The sequence below is a fragment of the Lissotriton vulgaris genome, unplaced genomic scaffold (genome assembly GCF_964263255.1).
Source record: "Lissotriton vulgaris unplaced genomic scaffold, aLisVul1.2 SCAFFOLD_219, whole genome shotgun sequence".
NCBI classification, from domain to species: domain Eukaryota; kingdom Metazoa; phylum Chordata; class Amphibia; order Caudata; family Salamandridae; genus Lissotriton; species Lissotriton vulgaris.
The window spans coordinates 1,060,158-1,083,813 of NW_028246735.1; the positions used below are offsets into that span (position 1 = coordinate 1,060,158).

Consider the following 23,656-nt stretch of genomic DNA (forward strand, 5'->3'; position numbering starts at 1 on the left):
AAGTTGAATTCCAGGGAGCACCACAAACCACTGTATATTGATAGCGGCTTTACTGGTGACCAGCGGTGGGATTATACTGCCATCATTTAATACCCGGGACATGTTTTGTTTCTTCCCAAGGAACTAGCTTTCCTGCCGGGGACTGCCAGAAGGAAAACAACTCTAGAAGAAGTCCAGAGCATGAAGACTAAAGAATGGAGTGACGTAAATCCGGACTGCCTAAATAGAATAAATCGTAAATGTTTATCACCACCCTCCTTATAACAAACAAACCCTTACAACCCCTATACTACAAGGTGCAAAATGAATCAGACACCTACACTACTTGCATTGTGATCTATTCCCCTAGCCTGATACAAATGGAGTCAGAAGTGTGATATCAGGCTGAGACCACAGGCTTCGGACATTAAACAACCAGTCACAATTGAACAGATGGTACTACCACTGGCGGAGGGCCAGAGGCTTTTGCAGCTGGTAATAAAACAGCAAGCCCAGGCAGCACAACAAGATAGGGATAACTTTAACACAGCCTGAAAAAGGCAAGCAGTGTTAATTACAAATATACAGCATACCCACGAGGCCTCCGTTCTGAAATTAACAGATGTGCTAGTGAACTCAAAAGTGAATCCAAATGTTCATTGCTCATACCTGCAACAATACCTGGCCAGTGAAGACCCAGATTTCTTTTTTTTACATACTTTGAGAGAGTCCCTGCCTGCGCCTCCTGGCTACGTGGACGATCGGGACAATACATAGCTCCCGTACAGTCTGGTGAACTCCAAACAGCCTATCAAACCATTTCCCTTCTACAGTGACCTACTAGGTCCAGGAAGGACATAACCTCTCATCACTGAGACAGGCGGAAAGAACATGGAGACAACACCCCTCCCTTTCTCATCTTGCCCTCCTTAGAACTGCGAGATCCTCTTACAAAAAGCACATCTTTTCAGAGAAAGCATCATTCTTTCGTCTTCAACTCTCTCGTGCCAAAAATAGACCCAGAGAACTGTTCCACATTATTAGAAACCAAACCAACCCTGCACCCCTTAACCAGGTGGCCTCCACTAACAAATGCGAAGAAATTGCCAACTTTTTCTGTGAAAAAATCACAAAAATAGACCGCGCTTTCCTCGATACTCCACCCTCCCTCACCCCTCAACCACCCTTGATTACCACACCTCTTCCCCCTCTCCCCTTGAACACTTCCCCGACCCCCTCTAACCCCCTCCCTACTCTTACCCCACTGGAACCCATTTCCCTTCCGCTTAAAAATAATGGCTCATGGCTTAATTTCCACCCTGTATCTGAACAGGAGATCTTCAACATTTTAGCCAAAATCAAACCTTCCTCCCACACCAAAGACCCACTCCCTTCCGCACTCATCCAAGATCTCAAACATGTCATCGTCCCCTACTGGACCAACATCATCAACACCTCCCTTTCAACAGGGAGTGTGCCCATCTCCCTTCAACTCGAGCAAATCACTCCCATCCCCAAAAATCCCAAAGTTGACCACAACGACCCTAATAATCTCCGTCCTATCTCCAACCTCCCCCTCCTCTCCAAAGCCCTGGAAAAATGCGCCCTCCTCCGACTGGACAAACACGTTGACACGTTCAACCTGCTTGACCCCCTTCAATCTGGCTTCCGCAAAGGGTGCAGGACGGAAACCGCGCTTCTCAATATAGTCGATGACATCCACCTAGCCCTGGACAAGGGTGAGACCTACCTTCTCATCCTTCTTGACCTTTCCGCGGCATTTGATACAGTTTACCACCCAAACCTACTCAACACACTCAAAAATCGCTTCGGCCTCAGTGGTACTGTCCTTAATTGTTCACCTCCTACTTTCAACATAGAACCCAGCAAATTAAAATACAAAACTGCCTCTCTAACCCAACCCCTGTCTCCCTTGGAGTCCCTCAAGGATCCATCCTCTCTCCCGCTCTCTTTAACCTCTTTATGGAACCCCTTACCCGGATACTCAAACAAGAAAAAAATCAACTACCACCTATATGCTGACGATACCCAATTGTACTACAAAATAAAATCCCATGCTGATATACTGCATCTTAACACGGCCTTAACCAAGATCCAAACCTGGTTCCACAACAATCATCTGAAACTAAACCCGAACAAAACTGAGATCATCCTCTTCTCTCCCAAAAACAACCCTCTCCCCGTCCAATCGTGGATCGCCGACATTAATGCACTAAACTGCTCTCTCTCCCTCGCCGATTCGGTTAAATCACTCGGCATCACCATCAACAATACACTCACACTAAATTCCCATGTCAAGAACTCAGAAAAAAGTGCACTTTTCACTCTCCGACTTCTCCAAAAAGTCAAACCTTTTATCCCAGCTGAAGACCTTAAATTAACTATCCAGTCTCTAGTTCTATCCAAAATTGATTATGGTAATGCCCTTCTCTCTGGGACCCCCAAAATCCACCTGGCCCCCATCAAATCTGTTCTCAACCTCGCCGCCAGGCTAACAACAAACTATCGACGCTTCGACCACCACATCTCCCCTGCCCTCAAGTCCCTCAAGTGGCTCCCCATTGAAGGCAGATCCTCCTATAAAATTGCCTGTATTACTCACAAAGCCCTTTACCAGAAGACCCCAACCTGCCTCTCAACTAAACTTAAAAGAGCTGGCTATGCCATAAAACTGAGAAGCACCAACACTCTTCTTCTCATACCCCCCTACTCAAAAAAGCTGCTTCGAAATCCTGCTCGTTCTCTGGTAAGGCCCCAACCATTTGGAATGCCCTACCCAAAGACCTTCGTTGCAACCCTTCCTACTCTGGATTCAAAAAAGACCTTAAAAGTCATTTGCTCACTAAATTCTGGGGAAATTAAATCCCGGATCTCCTTTATGACTACCTCTCCTTCTCTTAGACTTCTCCCCTTCCCAAATTCACCCCCCTCCCCCTCTCTTGTCCCCGCAATACCTACTTTGTCCTTTGAACCCTCCTTGACATACTGTTAAATTTACTATTTTCAGTAATCATCCTGATTCCGGCAACTTGCTTCTCTTTCTCTATCTCCGTCTGTATGTACCTCTAATCACTATGTTCCATAAATTACCCCCTGTATTTTTTATTGGTTTGAGCACCTGTATAACCCGTTTTGGTTCAACTGCCATGATTGTTTTTACCATGTACTTTCATTACTGATGTAAAGCGCTCTGATATCCTCGGGTGGAGCTAGCGCAATATAAAACCTTCAAAATAAATAAATAAAAATAACATTTTGTGGGGGGTCTAGGTAAGTCTTTGATAGCTTTAACTTTGTCAACTTGTTGCCTAATCATACTAGCGTTGATTTGGTACTCTAAATACCGGATGGAGTCAGCGGCTAGTGTGGACTTTTTGGCATTTTCTAAAAGGCCCACCTCTTTGAGGGCTTAGAAGACAGATCCCAATTGCAGGAGCTGAGAGTCCCAGTCAAGACTAATGATCACGATGTCTTCCAAATAGGCAGCTACAAACCTTTGATATGGTCAGAGAACCCATGCCTGTCAACCTTTAGAAGGCTGCAGGAGCTCAATTGAGACCCACGGCAGCACTTTGAATTGATACAAGCCTGAGGGGGTAAGGAATGCTGTCTTTTCCTTAGCTGTTGCAGTAAGCGGGATTTGTCAGTACACGTTCGTGAGATCTAGGGTAGAGAGGAGGTTTGCTTTGCCTAACTGTTCTATTAGTTCATCAACTCTTGGCATAGGGTAAGTATTACATTTTGAGATATTGTTTAATTGTCGAAACTCAATGCAAAATCAGATGGAGCTGTTTGGTTTGGGCACTAATACGATTGGGGAACACTATGCACCAGTGGATGGTTCTATGATGTCACCTTGTAGCATTGACTCTACTTCCTTTTCTACTGTGGCCCTCCTGGCTTCAGGTATCCTGTTGGGGTGTAACCGAAACACCTGCTTCGGTTAAACTATTATGTTGTGGTATATAAGGACAGTTCTCCCTGGTTTGCCTGAGACCACACCTCTATATTTCTGGAGGACCGTATGTAACTCACCCTTTTTTTGTAGAGATTTGTGTGCCTATTTTCAATTCACTTGTTTTAGTGGCTTAACCCTTTGGTGGGAAGTTAATCTCCAATGGATGGGAATCAGTTAGCAACAGCTATCTGGCTTCAGGGGTGTTTGACTCTTTCCATGTCTTCAGAAGATTGATGACCTATCAGAATAGTTAGGCAAAGCAAAGCTCCTTTCTACCCTAGATCTTAGAAAGTGTACTGACAAATCCCGCTTACTGAAACAGCTGAGGAAAAGACAGAATTCCCTACCCCCTCAGGCTTGTATCAATACAAAGTGATGCTCTTAGGTGTCTACGGAGCTCCTGCAACCTTCCAGAGGTTGATGGACAGGGTCTGCCGACCATATCGAAAGTTTTCAAGTAAATGTTTGGATGACATAATGATCTTAATTTTGGGTTGGGACTTTCCCCTCCTGCACTTGGAATCTGTCTTCTCTGCCCTGAAAGAGGCCAGCCTTGTAGTAAACACAGAGAAAAGTCCACACTAGCCACTGAGTCGATCAGGTAATTAGAGTACCGAATGAACGCTAGTATGATTGGGCCACAGGTAGATAAAGTTAAAGCTATCAGAGACATACCTAGACCCCTCACGAAATTAAAGGTTAGGGCCCAGATGTAGGTAATAGCAAATTACCGAATGGTAAATACCGAATTTTACCGATTCGGTATTCACTATTCAGTAATTGCTATGTAGGTAAAATATTCGGTAAAAATACTGAATCGGTAAGATTCGGTAATTACTGATTCGGTGATTACTGAATCTGTATTTGCCATTGATTCCTATGGGCCTTGAAGCCCATAGGATTCCATAGCAAATACCGATTCGGTAATTACCGAATCGGTAAATTTACCGATTTTACAAGTGGGACAGGGTGTCACTTTGACACCCTGTTTCACCCCTGTTTCTGGCTTGTGTGCCATGTGACACACATACATGCCCTTAGGGCATGTCTGTGTGCCACATGGCACAGGTGTACATGCACAGATGTGCATGTACACTGGAATTCGTTATTCACCATGGAATAGTATTCCATGGTAAATAACGATTCGGTAAGGGCCTGTGGCACTGATTACAGTGCCACCTACATATGGATTTACCGAATCGGTATATTTACCGATTCGGTATTTTACTGATTCTGTAAATTTACCGAATCGGTAAATATACCGATTCTGTAAATATGAGGCCCCCTACATGTCAAATCCCAAATACCGGTCGGTAACGGACAAAATCGGCCGTTACCGACCGGTATTTGGTGACCTACATCTGGCCCTAAGTCCTTTCTGGACCTGGTAGGCTACTGTAGAAGGTTCATTCCCCACTTTTCAGATATTTCTCACCCGCTTACCGATCTACTGGCCTGCTACACGTCAACAGAGCTTTGCCCATTTGAAGGAGGTTTTATGTCATGGCCTTGTATTGTTAAGTCCTGATTTTAGGAAGCTGTTTGTGGTGCAGACTGATGCATCCGGTTGTGGACTGGAGGGTATTTTCTCCCAGGCTTATGCGGAGGGCCTGCTTTGCCATGTTGTGTACATAACTCAGAATCTTCCACCCTGTGAATTCATTATGCCACGGTAGAGAAGGAATACCTAGCAATTAAGGACATGGTGGAATCACTACAATACTGTGATGCCTGCATACGGGGTTGGCAAAAAGACGTAGAAGTGGTTGGCAAGATGGCCGACACTGTTTTTGTAAACGCATGCGCGAAGGTTAGCGCATTCGCATGAGGAGAAGAGACGAGCCTTAGCCCTCCTATTCCTTCCGGAAGCGCTTTGCATTCGGGCCAGTTCCAGATTATCGTCCCGGTCCCGGTGGTGGCGTTTCGCAGTGGATGCGGCGGTTTCAGGCGTCGTAAGTGGAGCGTCGGCGATCGCAGAGCCTGTATTATTGATCTAGTGTTATCGGGGCTATTTGGTGCTTTATCAGGGCAGCCTGTCATTTATCCTTGTTCATTTTGGAAAGGGTTTTGAGTCTCTTTCAGTCCTTAGTTGTATGTCATTCTGAAAGCTTATTTCTTGGTTACGAGTCTTTCTGTTCCACGTTGTCTTTTTATACTTGATGGCGGTTTGGGCGCTATTTGGTGTGTAATTAAGCACATAGAACTTTCTGAATAGAAGTCATATGAAGCTAACATGCCATGAACTTTACGATAGGGATCAAGCACTAATGCTGAAGTAAGCATTGATGGTCCACTACCATGGTTATTTGATAATTTGTTGAGGTATCTCCAGTTCATATATGGTAAGCTAGAGATTCAAGTCTAGATATACTTATTCCCTTTATGAGACATACATTAATACTGAGTTGTGTTCATGATACGGTCAGAAATCTTCATAAGAAAGCTACGCAGTCACATCATTCTCAAGGGAAGAAGACAAAGAGATAGAAGGTACGCACAGGACAGACATCACATCTAATATACAATTTAGATAGGCTGGGGCAGGTATTAATCTTATGCTTTCTCCCCATGAAGTAGACGCACACCGAAGCTTTACAGATATCCTGACCCCAGCAATAGGTGAAGATCACTTGTTATTCCCTCCTTCCCTTGTTATGTTTTCCCTCCTTCCCCCTATTCACCATTAGATGTTCCCAGTCTGAGCCCTGGAATATGATGGTGATAGTGTGAAGTTGTGGACATACAGCTAGAACGAAAAATCGGCTCGCAAAGGGCCAGAATCTGGCCCTATGCGAGCGCAATTTTTGTATTTGGGATTCATCATCCCAAATGCAAAAATCGCTATTTGCGAAATCGCATATTTGCGAGGAATTGCATGTGAGGAATCTCTATTTGAGATTCCTTAAATGCAATTCATGAACCATTTTTAATTTGCGAATTCGCAATTTTTGGTCGCTATTTACCACGAATTGAAACTTCGTGGTAAATAGCGAAAACTTAGAAAAATGCACTTCAGTGCATTTTTCTAAGATGCATGTTATTATTATTATTATTATTATTATTAGCGGGTTTGTAAAGCGCTGGAATCGACTCCACAAGGGAATATCTCTGCGCTGTTGGAGCCTCCCTAAATGATAACTGTGCATACAAAAGACCAAGACAAAAAAGCATAAAGAAAAAAGGAGAGTCTCAAAGACAAATAGGTAATCGCAGAGGGTCAGTAGTGCCCAAAGAAATAAGAGAGCAAAACAATTTCAAATCAGCACTGGAACAAAGAAGTTTTCAGTTTGCTTCTAAAGCTGGAATGGTTCACACATTGTCTGAGAAAAAGAGGAAGATCATTCCAGAGCGTAGGACCAATGACAGACAGCGCCTTGCCTCCCTGTCTTGCCTTTTTTATCCTAGGCACCTTCAGAAGCAGCTGCTTGCTAGATCGTAGACACCTCATAGGAGCATATGAAACAAATTTGTCTGCTAAACAGGAGGGCCCTAAACCATGGATTCCTTTATGGACAATACAGCAGACCTTGAATTTAATCCTCTGACGGATAGACAGCCAGTGGAGCAGTGTTCTGCACTACTTGAAGTCTATCTAGTACTCCTTCGTTGGCAGATGCTAAAAGGCCATTGCAGTAGTCAATATGACTTAATACCAACGCCTGCACCAAGGTATTTTTAGTGGAGTCAGGCAGAAGAGGAAATACCTTGCGAAGAAGGCCAATCATGTGAAAGCCGGTCCCAGCTATGTGATTTCCCTGTTGTTTAAATGTTAACTCCTGCTCCAACCGTACACCAAGGTTTTTGATCACAAGTTTTGGCTCGGGTAGTGGGCCTAACTCGGTGGGCCACCAATCTGGGGCCCATAGTAGCTTGGCCTCACCGAAAAGCATAAGTTCTGTTTTAGTAACATTACACTGGAGGAAGTTTGACGACATCCAGCACAACACTGCTTTCATCCCTTCAGAAAAAGATCGTTTCACCTCTGTAGTTAGAGTTGTAAAAGGGAAAAGCAGTTGTGTGTCGTCAGCATATGAGACTGGACTGAAGCCAAAAGCTCTCATGATCTTAGCAAGGGGGGCCACATAGATGTTAAAAAGAGTGGGGCTCAGACAGGAGCCCTGTGGCACCCCCTTAGAGGTCACGGCCTCAGAAGAATGAAATTCCCCCATACTGACACGCTGGGAGCGTTCAGAGAGGAAGCTCTTCAACCAGTCCAGTGCAGTGTCCTCCAGTCCACTCTCAGCAAGGAGATCAATAAGAATAGTGTGGGATACCGTATTAAACGCTGCCGATAAATCCAGCAGCACCAGAACAGTCGAGACTCCCCTGTCCTGGTACATGCGGAGGTCATCAGTTATCGACAGCAAGGCCGATCCGGTACTATAGTTCGGCCTAAAGCCAGATTGAGAGGGATCCAAACTTCCAGATTGTTCCAGGAAGTTGGAAAGATGTTTGTTCACATGCTTTTCGATTAACTTACCCAAAAAGGGGAGCAGAGAGATAGGACGTAGGCTGGCTAGATCAGTCCAAGGTATGGAGGGGTTTTTTCTAATAGGCCTAACAAAGGCCTTTTTCCATTCTCTTGGTACACACCCTGTATCTAGCGAGAGGTTCACCAGTCTCAGGATTTCAGGACTCAAAACTTTGCCAACTACACCCATAATACGTCCTGGGATTAAATCGGACGGACTACCACTTTTAATGTGGTCAATCAACTTCTCCACCACCAACAAGGTTATATTAGGGAAGCTAGAGAGGGTGACCTGACGGGTGCTTCTATTAGCCTTGGGGAAGACAGTACATGGGTCAATGAGTGCGTTTGACACCATGATTTTGCTGTCGATGTTTTCAATCTTCTCGGTGAAGAAAGTTGAGACATTATCACATAGTTGTTGCGAGGAAATGTCTAAGCTTTCACATGCCACGGGTTTAAGGAAGGAGTTTAAGACCTGGTATAGGCTTTAGGAGCATTCCCTGCCTCTTCAAGTTGCACTGTGATGTAATTCTTACGGGCAACTTTAATGGCCTTATGGTAAATGCTCATGGCTGTCTGATAACTGGATTTCCTTTGGACATGTGTGTGCGCAACAAATGTGTACATTTTCATTTCAGGGGTGCTACAGGGTGTCCTTTGGACACCCCTGCACCCTTGAAATTGCACGCAAATAAGGAAGATGTAGGAATCGCAATATTTTTTGCAATTCCTACATGAATCCCGTTTTGCAAGTCCTTAATAGCGATTCCTTATGAATCGCTATTAAAGATTCGCAAAACGGGTCTTTGATGAATCTAGCTGTTAATTTCATCTTCCGTGGCACTCCTGAGGCAACATACAGGTGAGAGCACGACAAATACTATTTGTTGGGACATTCCTTTGTTCTTCATACTTATCGTTTACCCCATGTATGGTTGGCACGTAGTAAACAGTCTAACACTCAGATTCTTAAATGGCTTTTGGCAACTCCAACCAACACTCGTCGGGCTGGCTGCATTCAAACCCATATTGATTTCCTTTCCCGCACAGTCTGCTCTGCATAGCCCGATCGCAATGGTTGGGAAAGCTGTGAAAGGGCCAGCATGAGAACTTATAGATGGCTACCATAGATTCCCAGAACAACATAGAGAGTACGGGTGTAGCTGATCAGCTGCACTCAAAATCTGCGAGTCCAGGAGGCCCGCCCCCTTCAGGAAAAAAAGAGAAGATGGACGACAAGAAGGAGAGAGGGGATGCCGAGTCCATGAGGAAGAGAAGTGATGCGAGACCGAGAGCGGTGATAGGATGGGAGAGAACAAACGGCAGTGCAGTTTCCAAGTCAGACTGATGTGCGTGAGATGTAGGAACATTTAGTGCTCAGGACCATTTTGTTTCTTCCAGAGGGCCTGCCTTTCCTGACAGGGACTGTACGAAGGGGAAACCAATCTAAAAGCAGCCCTGAGCATGAGGACTAAAGTATGGAGTGACGTACATCCGGACTGCCTAAATAGAATAAACCTTAAATGTGTATTACCTCCCTCCTTATAAAAAAAACAAATCTTTACAGCCCCTATACTGACAAGTGCTAAATAAATCATTGACACCTATACTGCTTGTAATATGATCTGTTCAATTAACCTTTTACGCACCTCCCAATGTCCTGCTGTATGCTGCAGGTGACCAGAAAGATATTGCATAATAAGCCTGATATTGCCATGTTTACGAGGGCATGTAAATGCTTATTATTAGATACATAGACAAGACATCCACACAGTGGAAGGGGGCCCATATAAACAGAAGACAGGATTGGAAGACGTCTTGGTGTACAGCTAGTAGCTGAAAACAGTTAGGCAATGGCAGATTTACACACTGCTCTTGCACTTTACAAAATGGGACTATGTTAATAACAAGCGAAAATGGTTACTCCTGAAGTGGCGTGCTGAAAAGAATAGTTAATTGAGTCATGACATCATAAGAACTGTACATATGAGAACATTTTAAAGTTTATGAGTATAGGCCTTTTTATGATACTCTAGTTAGTTATGCCTAGTTAAACCGATATGATATTTAAGAATTGTCTGATGAAAAGCATTAAAAAAAAATGGTAGAGCAAATCTAGTGAGGTCAATACATCTCAATGGTGTTAAGACAGGAGATGAAAGTAATGTAACATTGGTACCCTATCACTCTTAGCATGAAATCAATCAAGAGAAGATAGAATCTGTATTGTATTTCTCTAGCTCTCGCAATCCATTCTTTCATTACAGTACTCGTTTCAGCATCTGTTAATGTCTCTCTAGACGATATTCCAGAATCAGAGCATCTCGGAATAGAAGGATTTCAAAATTTGAGAGCTTTAGGCAAGAAGCCACTATGTTCCCTGATTATGAGGCCACAAAAACTATTTCCAAGCATGAACTGGCATAAATGAACAACTGTGTACAGTGACAGTAAAATACCACTTGAAGAGATCCAATGCCTCAATATTAATAGAAAGAGTATCCCACTCACCTTTTTCTTTTTGGAGATTGTCTGTTTACACAAAAACAAATTAATAAGAGCTCACTAGAATTTGCTTTCACATATGATCTATTTATTATTGCTCAATTTATAAACTTACCTCTTGCTTTAATTAAATCACCTATCAGAGAAAATATAGAGCACGCTCAATTAATCTTGTTTTCAGGATGTGTAAAATATTTCATCATCACTTTATTCAATGTTTTTAACTATAAAAGTACATCAATATATACTAAATATATACAGAACATATGTAAAACTAGAGACAGACAAACTAAATTCAGAACACTGTGCTATGTCATGTCATGACACAATTTCAAAAATTTATGGGAGTGTACCTTTAAATTGTAATAAATCAAAGTGTCAAAATTCCCATAAGAACCTGACAAGAAATACTTTATAATTAGTTACAATGGGCATTTGAAAAGAGATATAGTTAAAATACAACAAATAACGGACACCAAAGGTAAGCGTCATATAACAAACACATAGGTACTGGGAGCCTGAGACAAAGAGAGGGTATAATGCGGTACCCAGTCTTGCCAATCACTCCAGCGCCCTGCACCTGATGAACCATCTCCAAGGAAGGTACTGTGCGGAGGAACCGTCTGGCAACCTCTCATTGGCGGCATCCAAATTGCTTATACGAAGGGATGATCCATGCTTTTCTTGGGCAGGTATAACCAGCACAGAAGAAAATAACGTGCTCTAGTGATTCCTCTGACTGTTGGTCAACTGGACATACAGTGCTTATTGGAGTCAAACGGTTCCACTTTACTAGTAAAGACATTAATGATTAAGTGCCGTAGAGGAATTTAAGGTAAAGGTACTTTGCAGCTAATGGGTTAATAGAATGCAAGAAGGTCTCAAATTGAAAATCAAGTTTAAAATTGAAAAAAGAAAAGTAAGTGACCCTTCGGATAGATTCTGGAATTCAATGGAATATACATGGTCCCCGAATGCATCCTCAAGTTTAGTGTTGGATGAATAGGTCATTGATGCTGAGAGGACCAATAGTCCCCTAAACTGACTTGTACTAACAAGTTTTGGATGTAAGATAACCACTTAATTTTACCCCAACTGTCCAGTGTTACTACGTCCTCCAAAGCGCCATGAAGGTCATCCTGGTCTGCAGACTGTTTCAACATTCTCTAATAAAGTAACAGCTTCGATTGGGCCTCACGTGTCATTGAATTGAGACCAATATCTCGTCTTAATAGTATAAGCGGAGTATTATTTGGGAGGTCAGTCAGTGCTCTCAAGAATGTATTCTCTGCCACTGCACTGCCCTCTGCTTTGGCTCTGTACACCTAAAGTGCAGGAGAAATATACTTATTCTGGGATATCCCATGATGTCTTACAATTGCAGCAGAGTACTGAGTTAAATTTAGCCTGCCCTTCTCAGCCTGGGGTGCCATGCCATAGCTCTGGCTAACCTAACCCCCAAGGAGTCTAACTCACATACCCTATCCAGAGGTCACCCGCTCCAGCATTATTGAAAACCTAAATGTTTTGTGAGGGCTAAAGGCCATAAACGTTGTCACAAAATGGTTTATTATAAGCCCCCTTTCAGAGTAAAAAAGTCTTCAAATTTATTTACCAAACATTGTAGTCCACTAGAGGTTTTTGAGATCAGAAGGGTGTCGTCTGCAAATAATAGGAGAGGGTTTTTGCGGCCACCAAGGTGAGGCGCATTATTTAATTTGCTTTTCCAGAAGATACATCTATTATTGCTCAATTTATAAACTCATCTCTTGCTTTAATTAAATCACCTATCAGAGAACCTACAGGGAAGACTAACTTAATCTTGCTTTGAGAATGTGCAATTTATTTTACATTGCTTACTGGGGAAACTAGACAGACAAAGAAAACTCAGAAAGAGTAGTATAATATATCTGGGATGATTTTCTAAATATTCTTATTACTGTTTTGCAAAACATCTGAAGATGTGATATCCATAAGATATTTCCGTTCATATAGGCATATATAGTTTATGTATTTCAAACTGACCTAACTCATTTACAATTAATATACTTTTCTAGAGCCCTTCAATTATTGGCATGGTTTTTTGATGTATATGACATTAAGCTGCCTTCCACTATAATAGTTAGGGGGTCTAGTTTAGTAATAAATTCAATGTAGTTCATAAAAAAGTTTCAAAGATATGTAGCAAACAAAATGTTCAGATATGGTAAACCTCAAAAAAATGTAAAAGAACTGCTTTCATTTGGAAATTCTTTCTTTAGATATACTATCATTTGGAAGTTATTTCTTTAGATATGCCTGCTTAAATAATTAATGAATGATTTATGAATTTGAAAATGGTAATTTATAAATATTTTCAAGATGGAGTTGAAGAGTCCTAAATTGAGTAAAATCCATGTGTGTGTTTCTTGTTGTTTAGTGTTGCGGTGCAGAGTAGGACTTACTTTGCTCACTGTGTAAGGGAGTTATGGTTTTGTATAAAGGAAACACAGTTCAGATAATAGTTTGTGTAGAGCAAAATATAATTCTCAACTTCATTGAAAGCAAATTATGCAAGACAGACAGTAACGATCTACAGACTATTTGTTCAACAGATGTACTCTATCTTAACTAGATTTGGCCTTGTCCTCACCTTTGTTTCAATGCAATTTCACATACCTTTTTCCTTCTGGAGAGTGTCTGAAATGGGGAAAACAAATGTGTTACTTGCCCAGATTTAATACTCCATTACTAAAAATGTACATGGCAAACTTTCAAGAGTTGTTCAATAATATGGTAACTGTGGTCGGGTGAAATTCTTTAAATTCAAGCAATTCACAAAAACTACTGGTATGATGTTAAAAATGATGAGATTGAAAATGTCCCACCACAATAAGCATTCAACAGTCAGGATTGAACAGAACAGATGAATCTGCATTTGGAACATTATAAGATCTACAACCATGTGCACCATCTTAGGAGCTGTGTAAAGATTTTGCGCCTGTGCGCACATTCAGCTTACATGATGCCTTCATAATGTGAAGCATATAAGACATTTTTACATAAAGTCCCACATTACTACTTGAAACCATCCCTTCATCATATATCTTTCTCAGCCTCATTCTTCTATTTGTTTCTTATATATGCCGAAGCCTTAGATAATGCTTATGTCCACTCACATCAGCAGCAATAAGGTATAACTTGTGGCCAATATTTCAAATCCTTCTCAATGAAGAAAAAGAAATGGATGCTGTTCAGCCACCTACCTTTGTACGAATCCTGCAGTAATAGACCACGGGCCAACACCATCCTGCTCCTGTGAGTGACCGACTTCCAGTTGGCAGTCCCGATCGGCTAATTACAATGCGACCGAACGCTGTTCCGTCACATACTCCCTCATCTCAATGGTGTAAACCGGCCGTAACACAAGCTCCCATTGAGAAAAGTGAGGTGTTGTTCATCCCTGTAACCTGTGGCAGGCACCTCAAGGTGCAGGTCATAACAGGGGCACCATAGGTGCCTCCTCGGACCCCCACCGAAGGCTGTACGTACAATGGGGCCCTGCTGGGTGCCTCCAAATACACTTTCCAACATGGTTTCCATGTTGGACAGGCCCGCATGGAAACCATGCCGGAAAATGAACTGTGGATTGTAATCCGAATGGCCGGTAGGCCCGCCCTTGAGGATTATGAGGACCAACAAGCCGGTTTACTTTTGGACCACCTAGGTTGTAATTAGGCGGTCGGAAAGTAAACCAAGGGCTGATTACAATGCAGCCCTGAAGGTTCTGACCGTCGGTCAGAGCCTTTACGGACTGCATCGTAATCCGCCCCCTAAAATGTTCTCAATCTTACAAGAACTGAAAAGAAATGTTAAAATTAAAGTCACAATAAAAATATAAATCCTCAGCTACAAGGTATCAGGCTAGGTAATAAACACAGCAGCATTATCCAATACCCAATGGAAGAAATCCAATTGAGGTTTCATCATCAAACACTTTATTTAATGTTTTCAACCATAAAAGTACATCAATATATACTAAATATATACAGTGCATATGTAAAACTAGAGACAGACAAACTAAATTCAGAACACTGTGCTATGTCATGTCATGACAAAATTTCAAAAATTGATGGGAGTGTACCTTTAAATTGTAATAAATCAAAGTGTCAAAATACCCATCAGAACTTGACAAGAAATACTTTATAATTAGTTACATTGGGCATTTGAAAAGAGATATAGTTCAAATACAACAATGCCGGAAACTGAAGTGTGGATTGTAATCCGAATGGCCGGTAGGCCCGCCCTTGAGGATTATGAGGGGCAACAAGCCAGTTTACTTTCGGACCACCTAGGTTGTAATTAGGCGGTCGGAAAGTAAACCAAGGTGCTGATTATAATGCAGCCCTGAAGGTTCTGACCGTCGGTCAGAGCCTTTATGGACTGCATCGTAATCGGCCCCTAAAATGTTATCAATCTTACAAGAACTGAAAAGAAATGTTAAAATTAAAGTCACAATAAAAATATAATTCCTCAGCTACTAGGTATCAGGCTAGCTAATGAACACAGCAGCATTATCCAATATCCAATATCCAATGGAAGAAATCCAATTGAGGTTTCTGATTATGCTACCCTGAGATGGGGGAATGCCAAATCATTACAATATCTGACAGTTCAGGGACACAGTGTATTCCAACCCCTCCTCTTCAATAATGAATCTCACACTCAACACTACTAAGCAACAGGACATGTATTGAAAAATATGTATTTTAAACTTGTAACTCAGTACATAAAATCTGAATTTTAACAACACAGACTATAAAAATAAATGTAGTAAATATTGTCATGATGAGAGAAAACAGCAAGAAAAATTCTAACATCAATGTTAAGTCCTTATTGGACTAACTCCTTCGGGCTTTTTTGAGGTGATATGCTAAATTTGCTGGAGCATTAAATAGTGAGTCTCTCCTAGTTTCTCAGTGCCATGATCTGAGTTTTGGGAGGATACTTTTCAGGTTAGTGAGAAATTCTATTATTCATCAAGTTTGGAGAGGAAATATTTGTTTCAGTGTAAGGCAAACGCCATGTCACACATGAACGTGACACGCCATACTTTCCAACTCGAAAGGATCACCTTTAATTACATAATTAAACATCAAAACAGCATACCTTAACTTGCTTTTGCCTGACACAGTGGTGCCACATAATTTCAAATGTAACATAGCATCCCTCTTAAACATGGAGTAAGGTCAGCCAACAACAACGGCTCCACAGAAATGTAAAACAGGCCATTTTACTTGTAACTCCACATACACATTACCTTTTAATTTTATATCACCATTATTCATCTTAATACGCCCCATTAATTGGATTTACAAGATTTCCTAATGTCGGAGGCCATCTGTGGGCCAGATTGGCCAAGTAGGGAATTCTACCGCCCCTACTAAACACTGTAATAAACATATACTCACACACCTGATTAAAGAGTAAGGTAACTGTACTTTTAAGGTTTTAACAAATCAAATAAAGTTTTGTTTGACTGACTGACTGACTGAGTAAGGTAACTGCAAGATAGGCCATGCTAAATAAGATTCGTGCTTGTTTTGCTTTAACATTAAACAACAAGCATTGGAAATGCAGTAGGTCTCACATTTGTTAGAGTTGGAGCTATTGGCAATGAAAATGGAATTTTCTTTTACTATATGCACACAAAGAAAGTGTTTGAATATTCCTTTGACACTGTTGATATATACTGAATACTTCAAATTTGTTGAATGGATCCAGTTTTTTTACCTTTATTGATTTACTCTGTTGATAAATGATTGTGCAAGGATGTATGACATAAACAACGCATACTTTTACAAAGCATGCTTTTACAACGCAAACCTTTACAACGCATAGCGCTTAGGGGTGCTGGATAGTGAATAGTTTAATTTACTATTCCAACTCCAGTCCCCGTGGACACTAGGGAAGGTGTTGGATAGTAAATTAAATCTATTCCTTATCCTAGAGTGCCCCCAGCGCAATGCGTTGTAATGGTTTTTGTTGTAAAACCTGCGTTGTAATAGCACTGCGTGGTAAAAGTTGCGTTGTAAAGGATGTTTCCCACTGTGCAATAATGCTAACATAATTGATTGTTCGACTCTGAGCTCTACTCTTTATATGACAACGGGGGGAAGACCATGGTCTGATCGCAACTGTGGCTTAAAACCTGGAATCTCCATTGACAGGCCTGAGAAGTGACTATAGTGTTGGCGTGCTGGTGCAGAGGGGCACTGTGGGAGGTTGCGAACCCAATCTCAGCATAGTAGCTACTGCAAAGCCTCTCAAGGCATACACTAACTGCAGCCTGTGCATTGCTGCAGGCATGCACAGGTGTGTTTTGCACAAGAGATCAAGTACACATGAGTAATGACAGTGGACCTGATTATTTGATCTTGTGTTGGAAAGAATAATGTTAGCCTGCAGGCAATGAAGCTGTGGCAAGGGGAAAAAGTCAGCCTCTAAGTATTGTATACCGAGCTCTGGGGTCCTACCCCGAATAAAGAATCTCTAAATAAATACACTGACACCTTGAAAGTGGCTGTGCATCCCATAAGTGCTACAACAAGAAAGAGGGTATTTGCCAGTATACAATCTTTCAGACAGGCATCAAGGTGCATCTGATTAGCCCATCAACGAACGAATGGTAATGAAGGGTGTGCCAAGAGCCTACAGAAGAGATTACAACAGGTCTTATAGACAGCGCAAGCGCTGTTGGGGCTCGACCTACAAATATATATAGCATGAGAGCTCAGAGGAAGCAGCTCTGATATGGCCGCAATTCACCTCTTGAATCTCGGTGTAAAATAATATTAGAGCAAGAGAAAAACATGATTAGCTCACACCCTTTTCTTTGAATGAAATTCAGCATTCAGAGTGGCTGACCCTTTCTTAATGATAAAGCCTTCTTTTTACAAATAGTTCGGCAGTAAGCGGTATAAATTCACCTTGCTCTACATAGGTGTTGTATATTCATACATAGAATGTTCTGCGCCTAAAGTGAGAGACACCCATAAGCCCTAGATTATATTTTTCCATTTTGCATATGCTACGCAACGTGTTACCCTAATAATGTCAGAGTTTTGATTATGAAACTACATAAATTAAGAGAACTTAGTAAAGTGCAGCAAAATAAAACAAAAACCAACGTGAGCGACTGTCAGCGATATATTGAATATTATCACTCTGCTGAACACTGTAAAATGTGTCAGATTGCTGTTTTTGCCAGTTCTTTCTGCCTTTGAAATATATCCTATTCTGTTTGTAGAGGCTGTCTAGAGTTGTCTCCTGAAGAATGCAGGTCATGTTGAGTTGCCTTCCCTCCCATTGGCCAGGCTCTGCCAGCATCTGAGCTCCTTTCAGGCTCCCTGTTCCAGGGCTTGGTGGAAAGGGGGTGTCTAACATCCCCCTCCCTTGGCAGCTTTCTGCACTGGTGTTCCCTAGATGCTTCAAATGAAGCTTTCTCATTCAGTAAATAATCAGCAAAGCTGCTCTGAACCGGAAGAAAAGGCAAAGTTCTTTGCTTCCCCGGAGGAGCTGTTCCTTTTGTAAACGTGATCTTACATGGTCTTCTTGAATAAGGCTAAGCTGTGTTTCTTGTGCTCTCCTGGGGCCATGGGAGCTGCCTGTTGTTGGACAGCCACAAAAATTCCCACCTGGCATCGAGCTGTAGAAATGGCATTTTTTAATGATGTTGTTATAAGGGGATTCCATTATGTACTGAAAAGATGCTTAAATTCTGCAACTTCTCTTCTGTTGCCTTATGTTTACAAATCCCCTTTTTTGAGTTTTTTGACACAAATGGGGAATACAGTAAGTGTGTGGGAGAGAGCTGACTGACACGCAGCCCACGACATGTGGTCAGCAGAACATGGGAATAAATAAATAAAACAAATACATTCACAGAAAATAAGAAAGGACACACTGGGATGAGAGCAGATGTGACTCATGTCTCATTAAGAGATCAGTAACAGCGCCACGTTTATTGTCGTATCCGCCTTTGAAAAAGGCATGCAGTAAAGTGTGTGTGCAGGCCTGTCTAAATACCGGTGACGACTCCTATTGTGGAAAGGGACCACCACAAAGACGTCATCCGAGCCTCGCAGGGACCCCATGGAGAGGGTGGCTGGGGATAAGATTGGGTCAGAGAGAGGCCTCGCAGGGACCCCATGGAGAGGGTGGCTGGGACTGAGACGGGGTCAGAGAGAGGCCTCACAGGGACCCCATGGAGAGGGTGGCTGGGACTGAGACTGGGTCAGAGAGAGGCGTGTGGATATGCAGCCTTTAGCCGGCCGAAGCATCAGTTCCTGGTACAGTGGGGTGTTTCCAGCTCTGCCCAGAATCGTGTAGGAGCCAACAAATGACTACGGAATGACGCGCCAGAGCTGAGCATCAAAAAACGAAACAAACAAAGGACTACAAAATGATGCACACGGATGCTGAGCTGCCGAAATAAACGTGAACAGCACACCTGAGATGGAATGGCCGACCAGGAGGAACCATTCTCCCGAAGTGATGGTTCACCTGGAAGAACAATGAGTGAAATCGCCTTGGCGTCAACCGGACACCCAAAGGAGGGACAAGTACAACAAATGCACCAATAAGAAGGCAGTATTTCTGAATGGCCCAGCATTGAGCAAATGGCAATTCTGGGTATGCCAAAAACCTACAGAAGAGATTACAACAGGTCTTTCAGACATCGCAAGTGCTGTATTAGATTCCACTGAAAATAGCTCATGGTTTTTAAACAAAGAAACTCTAGAGGGCTTCTTCCTACAAATGTCTAGGGCTTTGGATGGCTGTAAGAGGTCAATCCACAGCTCATGTGAAAGGTCAAAAGAGCAGCACCCAAATTCAGATTTTTGCTTTTCAAAGTTTATTACAGATTCTGAACTCTCCAAACATAACTGCTCCGACAATGGTAGTTGATTATGACTTGATGCCATCATTGACTTTCACGGAGATAACATTGAAAAAATAGATTTGACTACTGGCTAGTTAACCCTTTCCATGCTCGTGACGAGCCCAGCACTCCATCAATTTGGCCATGTGCACTACAGCAAGAATTTTCTTTATGAGAGTAAAGTGGGCTTCGACTGAGGAACACAAATGTACATTTTAAGCTATAGGAGTTGTCTGTCCGACATTGTAAACTACATATGTGTAGCCTTAGGGACTAGGAACAATTATAATATCTAGGTTTCTTTTTATATTCCTAGCCAGTATGATTATAATACCTAGCTTTCTTTTTATATCCATAGCCTGTATGATTACAATACCTAGGTTTCTTTTTATATCCCTATCCTGTATGATTATAATACATAGGTTTCTTTTTATATCCCTAGCCTGTATGATTATAATACCTAGGTTTCTTTTTATATCCCTAGCCTGTATGATTATAATATGAAATGAAATGAAATGAAATGAAGGAGTTTTGTAGAGCGCGGCTGCTGCCCAAGGGCGTTCAAGCGCTAAATAAAGGTAACAGAACTCTGAGGGGAGAGGGGAGGGATCCAGGTGGGGAGCTAATTTCTGAAAAGATGTGTTTTTAGCTCTTTACGGAAGGATGAAAGGATAGGGTTGGACCTAAGTAAAAGGGGAAGGGAGTTCCATATTTAGCAGCGTTGAGCGTGAAGGACCTGCCTCCTGCTCTGGACCTTTTCACTCTGGGAACTGCAGCAAGGAATACGTTCTCTGAGCGAAGTGACTTACCGGGACAGTAGGGAGTGAGAGGAGTGTGGTTAATCTCAGGTCTGGCTCTGTGGAAGGCTTGGTGCGATATGCACAGAGTCTTAAATTTTATTCTATCCCTGACGGGGAGCCAGTGCAGTGACCTGATCCCTGGCTTAGCTCATTCTCTGCGTGGGATTTGGAGTAGCGTGCGAGCTGCACAATTCTGTGTGCGCTGAAGTTTCTGTAGCAAGTAGTCAGGGGCTCCCAGGTAAAGGGCATTGTTGAAGTCGAGCCGAGATTGAATGAGGCCTTGAATAACAACCTGTTTAGCTTCTAGGGGCAGAATAGGAAGGATTTTTCTCAGCATTCGGATAATCCCGAAGCAAGTTGCTGCTGTTTTAGTTGCCTGCGTATTGAAGGTGAGGGTTTTGTCCAGCCAGACTCCCAGACTTTTAATGTCCTCCTTCGGGGATGGGGGAGGACCCAAACTGGGAGGCCATAGCTGGTCCATGGGAGTGAGAATAGGGGGGCCAAGGAGCATTATCTCGGTCTTATCGCCATTGAGTTTTAATGAGGATGCTGTCATCCATCTCCTGACGTCCTCCATGCATGCTGCTAGGTTGATTTGGGGGAGCCTGCTGTTCTTCTGTGCCAGAGAGACCACCAGCTGAGTGTCGTCCGCATACGAGATGATCTTGATACCGTATTGTCGGACGACCTCAGCCAGCGGCCTCATGTACACATTGAACAGCGTGGGGCTTAGGGAGGAGCCTTGGGGTACCCCGCAGTTTAAAGGTCTGCTAGTGGAGCAGGAGTCACCATCAAAGACCTGGAAGGTCCTTCCGCTCAAAAAGGAACCCAACCAGCCAAGAGCGTTTCCTGCGATCCCCAGATCGACTAGACGAGACAGCAGGGTTTTGTGGCACACCATATCAAACACGGCGCTTAGATCAAGGAGGATCACTGCCACTGACCCCCCTTGATCCAAGATCCTCCTGGATTCCTCCGTCACGGCCAGAAGAGCAGTTTCTGTGCCGTGTTTTGGACGGAATCCTGTTTGGGTGGAGTCCAGTAGAGAATTCTCCTCGAGGAAGTTGGTAAGGTGGAGATTAATGTGCTTCTCTAGAATTTTACTTGCCCAAGGCAACAGGGCAAATACCTAGGTTTCGTTTTATATCCCTAGCCTGTATGATTATAATACCTAGGTTTCTTTTTATAACCCTAGCCTGTATGTATTTAGTGCCAGATTTGCTAACAAGTCACACAGCACAACACAGCAAGACACCTTACTGCACAGTGTTGCAGGGAGAGGACAGGAATGCAACATATCTACTTAGATAAGATGCATTCCTGCTATCTTACTGTGCCAACGCAGGCACCCACACTCCACCCTTGGAACGCCTTCCTGTGGCAAGTGCAGACCTCGCAATTCTGATTGGACTGTTCTGATTGGAGCAGGGTCAAAACTAATTTGAAAATGGCTGGGTCTAAACTGAGGTGGCATGGTGAGCGAAAACAGGTCCTGCCCTGGTAGTTGGAACTGGACTGTTCTGATTGGAGCAGGGTCAAGACTGATTTGCACATTTGGGTCTTGCCTCAGGTGGCATGGTGAGTAAAAAATGATGGATTTGGACATGGATGAGAATAATCGCCACTGAATGGCATTAATTCAAGCATTCCATAAGTCACTTTGTTATATGATGACCTAAGTGTGACAGGTGTGCCCAGGCGAGGTTCCGTGCTCACTGTGTCACCGAAATCAAGGTGCTCACGGTTGATGAGCCCATAATAAGGGTGAAACTGGTCCTGGGTTGCTTGAGATCCACTCTCGGGAGGAACTGGCCTGGCAGCTCGGTCTGGACTGCTTGCAGCAGAGTCAAGACTGGTTTGCAAATGGCTGGGTACAAAACGAGAGCGACATGGCAGGCGTGAAATTAAAGATTGGGATGCGGCCCGGAGAGATCGCCAGTGGCTTAGATGAATTCAAGCTTTTCATCCAAAGCTTTGCTTTTGATGCCCTAAGTGTGACTGGTATACCCAGACATGGGTCCAGGGCTCTCTGTGCTACTGGAATCAAGCCATTCCTGGCTGTCGAACCCATAATAATGGCAAAAACGGTCCTGGGCCGCTTGTTTTCCGGTTGAGGGAGGTCCTAGCCTCACAGTTCCAGCTGGACTGTTCTGATTGGGTGAGGGTAAAAATGATCTGCATATGATTGGGTCCAAACTGAGGTGCATGGTGGCTGAAAATGATGGATTGGGATGTGGCCCGGAGCGATCGCCAGTGCCTGAGAGTAATTCAAGCCTTTCATCCATCACTTTGCTTTTTGATGTCACTACATTTGAGGTGTCATGCGAATCCTGTTTAAAATGTACAATGAAAACACAGGAACAATGGAACACAATGGGTGTTGTTCATGGTGCTTTTTTGGCACTATTCTTTTAGCACAAAAGATGCCCTCACATAAAAAATTGACGCTGTTACTCATTTTGCGCTAACATTTAGCGCAAATTAGCAGATTTGTATATCATTTAATTATGCATAACCTTGCATGATTCTTATGAAATGTCACTTATTTACACAAAAGCAAACTAAATGAGTTTCTAACACCTCTAAAAAGTACTCCTTCCTTCAGTGTGAAAGCATATCAGAATGTATGTGCTTACACTTAACCCCATCTCCACAGATTTCATATTTAGCTCATAAATATTCAAATTCACTAATATGTCGTTTACCTCTTTCCTTCTCCAGGTCACAGGCTGAGGCTCCTAAGGGGAGAAGAGAAATATCAGACACAATCTACTTTGGAATGTTTCTATCTCATGATGAAGAGGTGAGCACACACTGGTACATATCAAACACAACATTCACATTAGTTGCATGGCCACTTTCCCCATTTGGGGGTGAACGCTAAGAGCATCCACTGAATTCACACATATACGAGTCATCATCACCCTTCTTCTTCCCCACAGTTAAAAGAGAACCATGGACAACAGACACCAGACACTGAAATGTAATTCACAAGA

At 42.7% G+C, this 23,656-nt stretch overlaps 1 protein-coding gene across 22 annotated transcripts in view; it reads right to left on the bottom strand.

Moving 5' to 3' along the window:
- Positions 1-23,656, bottom strand: part of LOC147665764 (butyrophilin subfamily 1 member A1-like) — a 594,753-nt gene that overhangs the window by 492,966 nt on the left and 78,131 nt on the right. For 16 of the 22 annotated variants that reach the window (XM_086949504.1, XM_086949519.1, XM_086949518.1 and 13 more), the window contains exons 4-7: positions 23,366-23,398; positions 13,596-13,616; positions 12,703-12,724; positions 10,944-10,963 (exon numbers count right to left, since the gene is read on the bottom strand). In XM_086949504.1, coding sequence (XP_086805630.1) covers positions 10,944-10,963; positions 12,703-12,724; positions 13,596-13,616; positions 23,366-23,398 — 96 coding nt within the window. Of the gene's footprint in view, positions 1-10,943; positions 10,965-11,052; positions 11,074-12,702; positions 12,725-13,595; positions 13,617-23,365; positions 23,399-23,656 lie in introns of all 22 variants that reach the window. The other 6 variants (XM_086949521.1, XM_086949520.1, XM_086949501.1 and 3 more) reach the window with 3 other exon arrangements.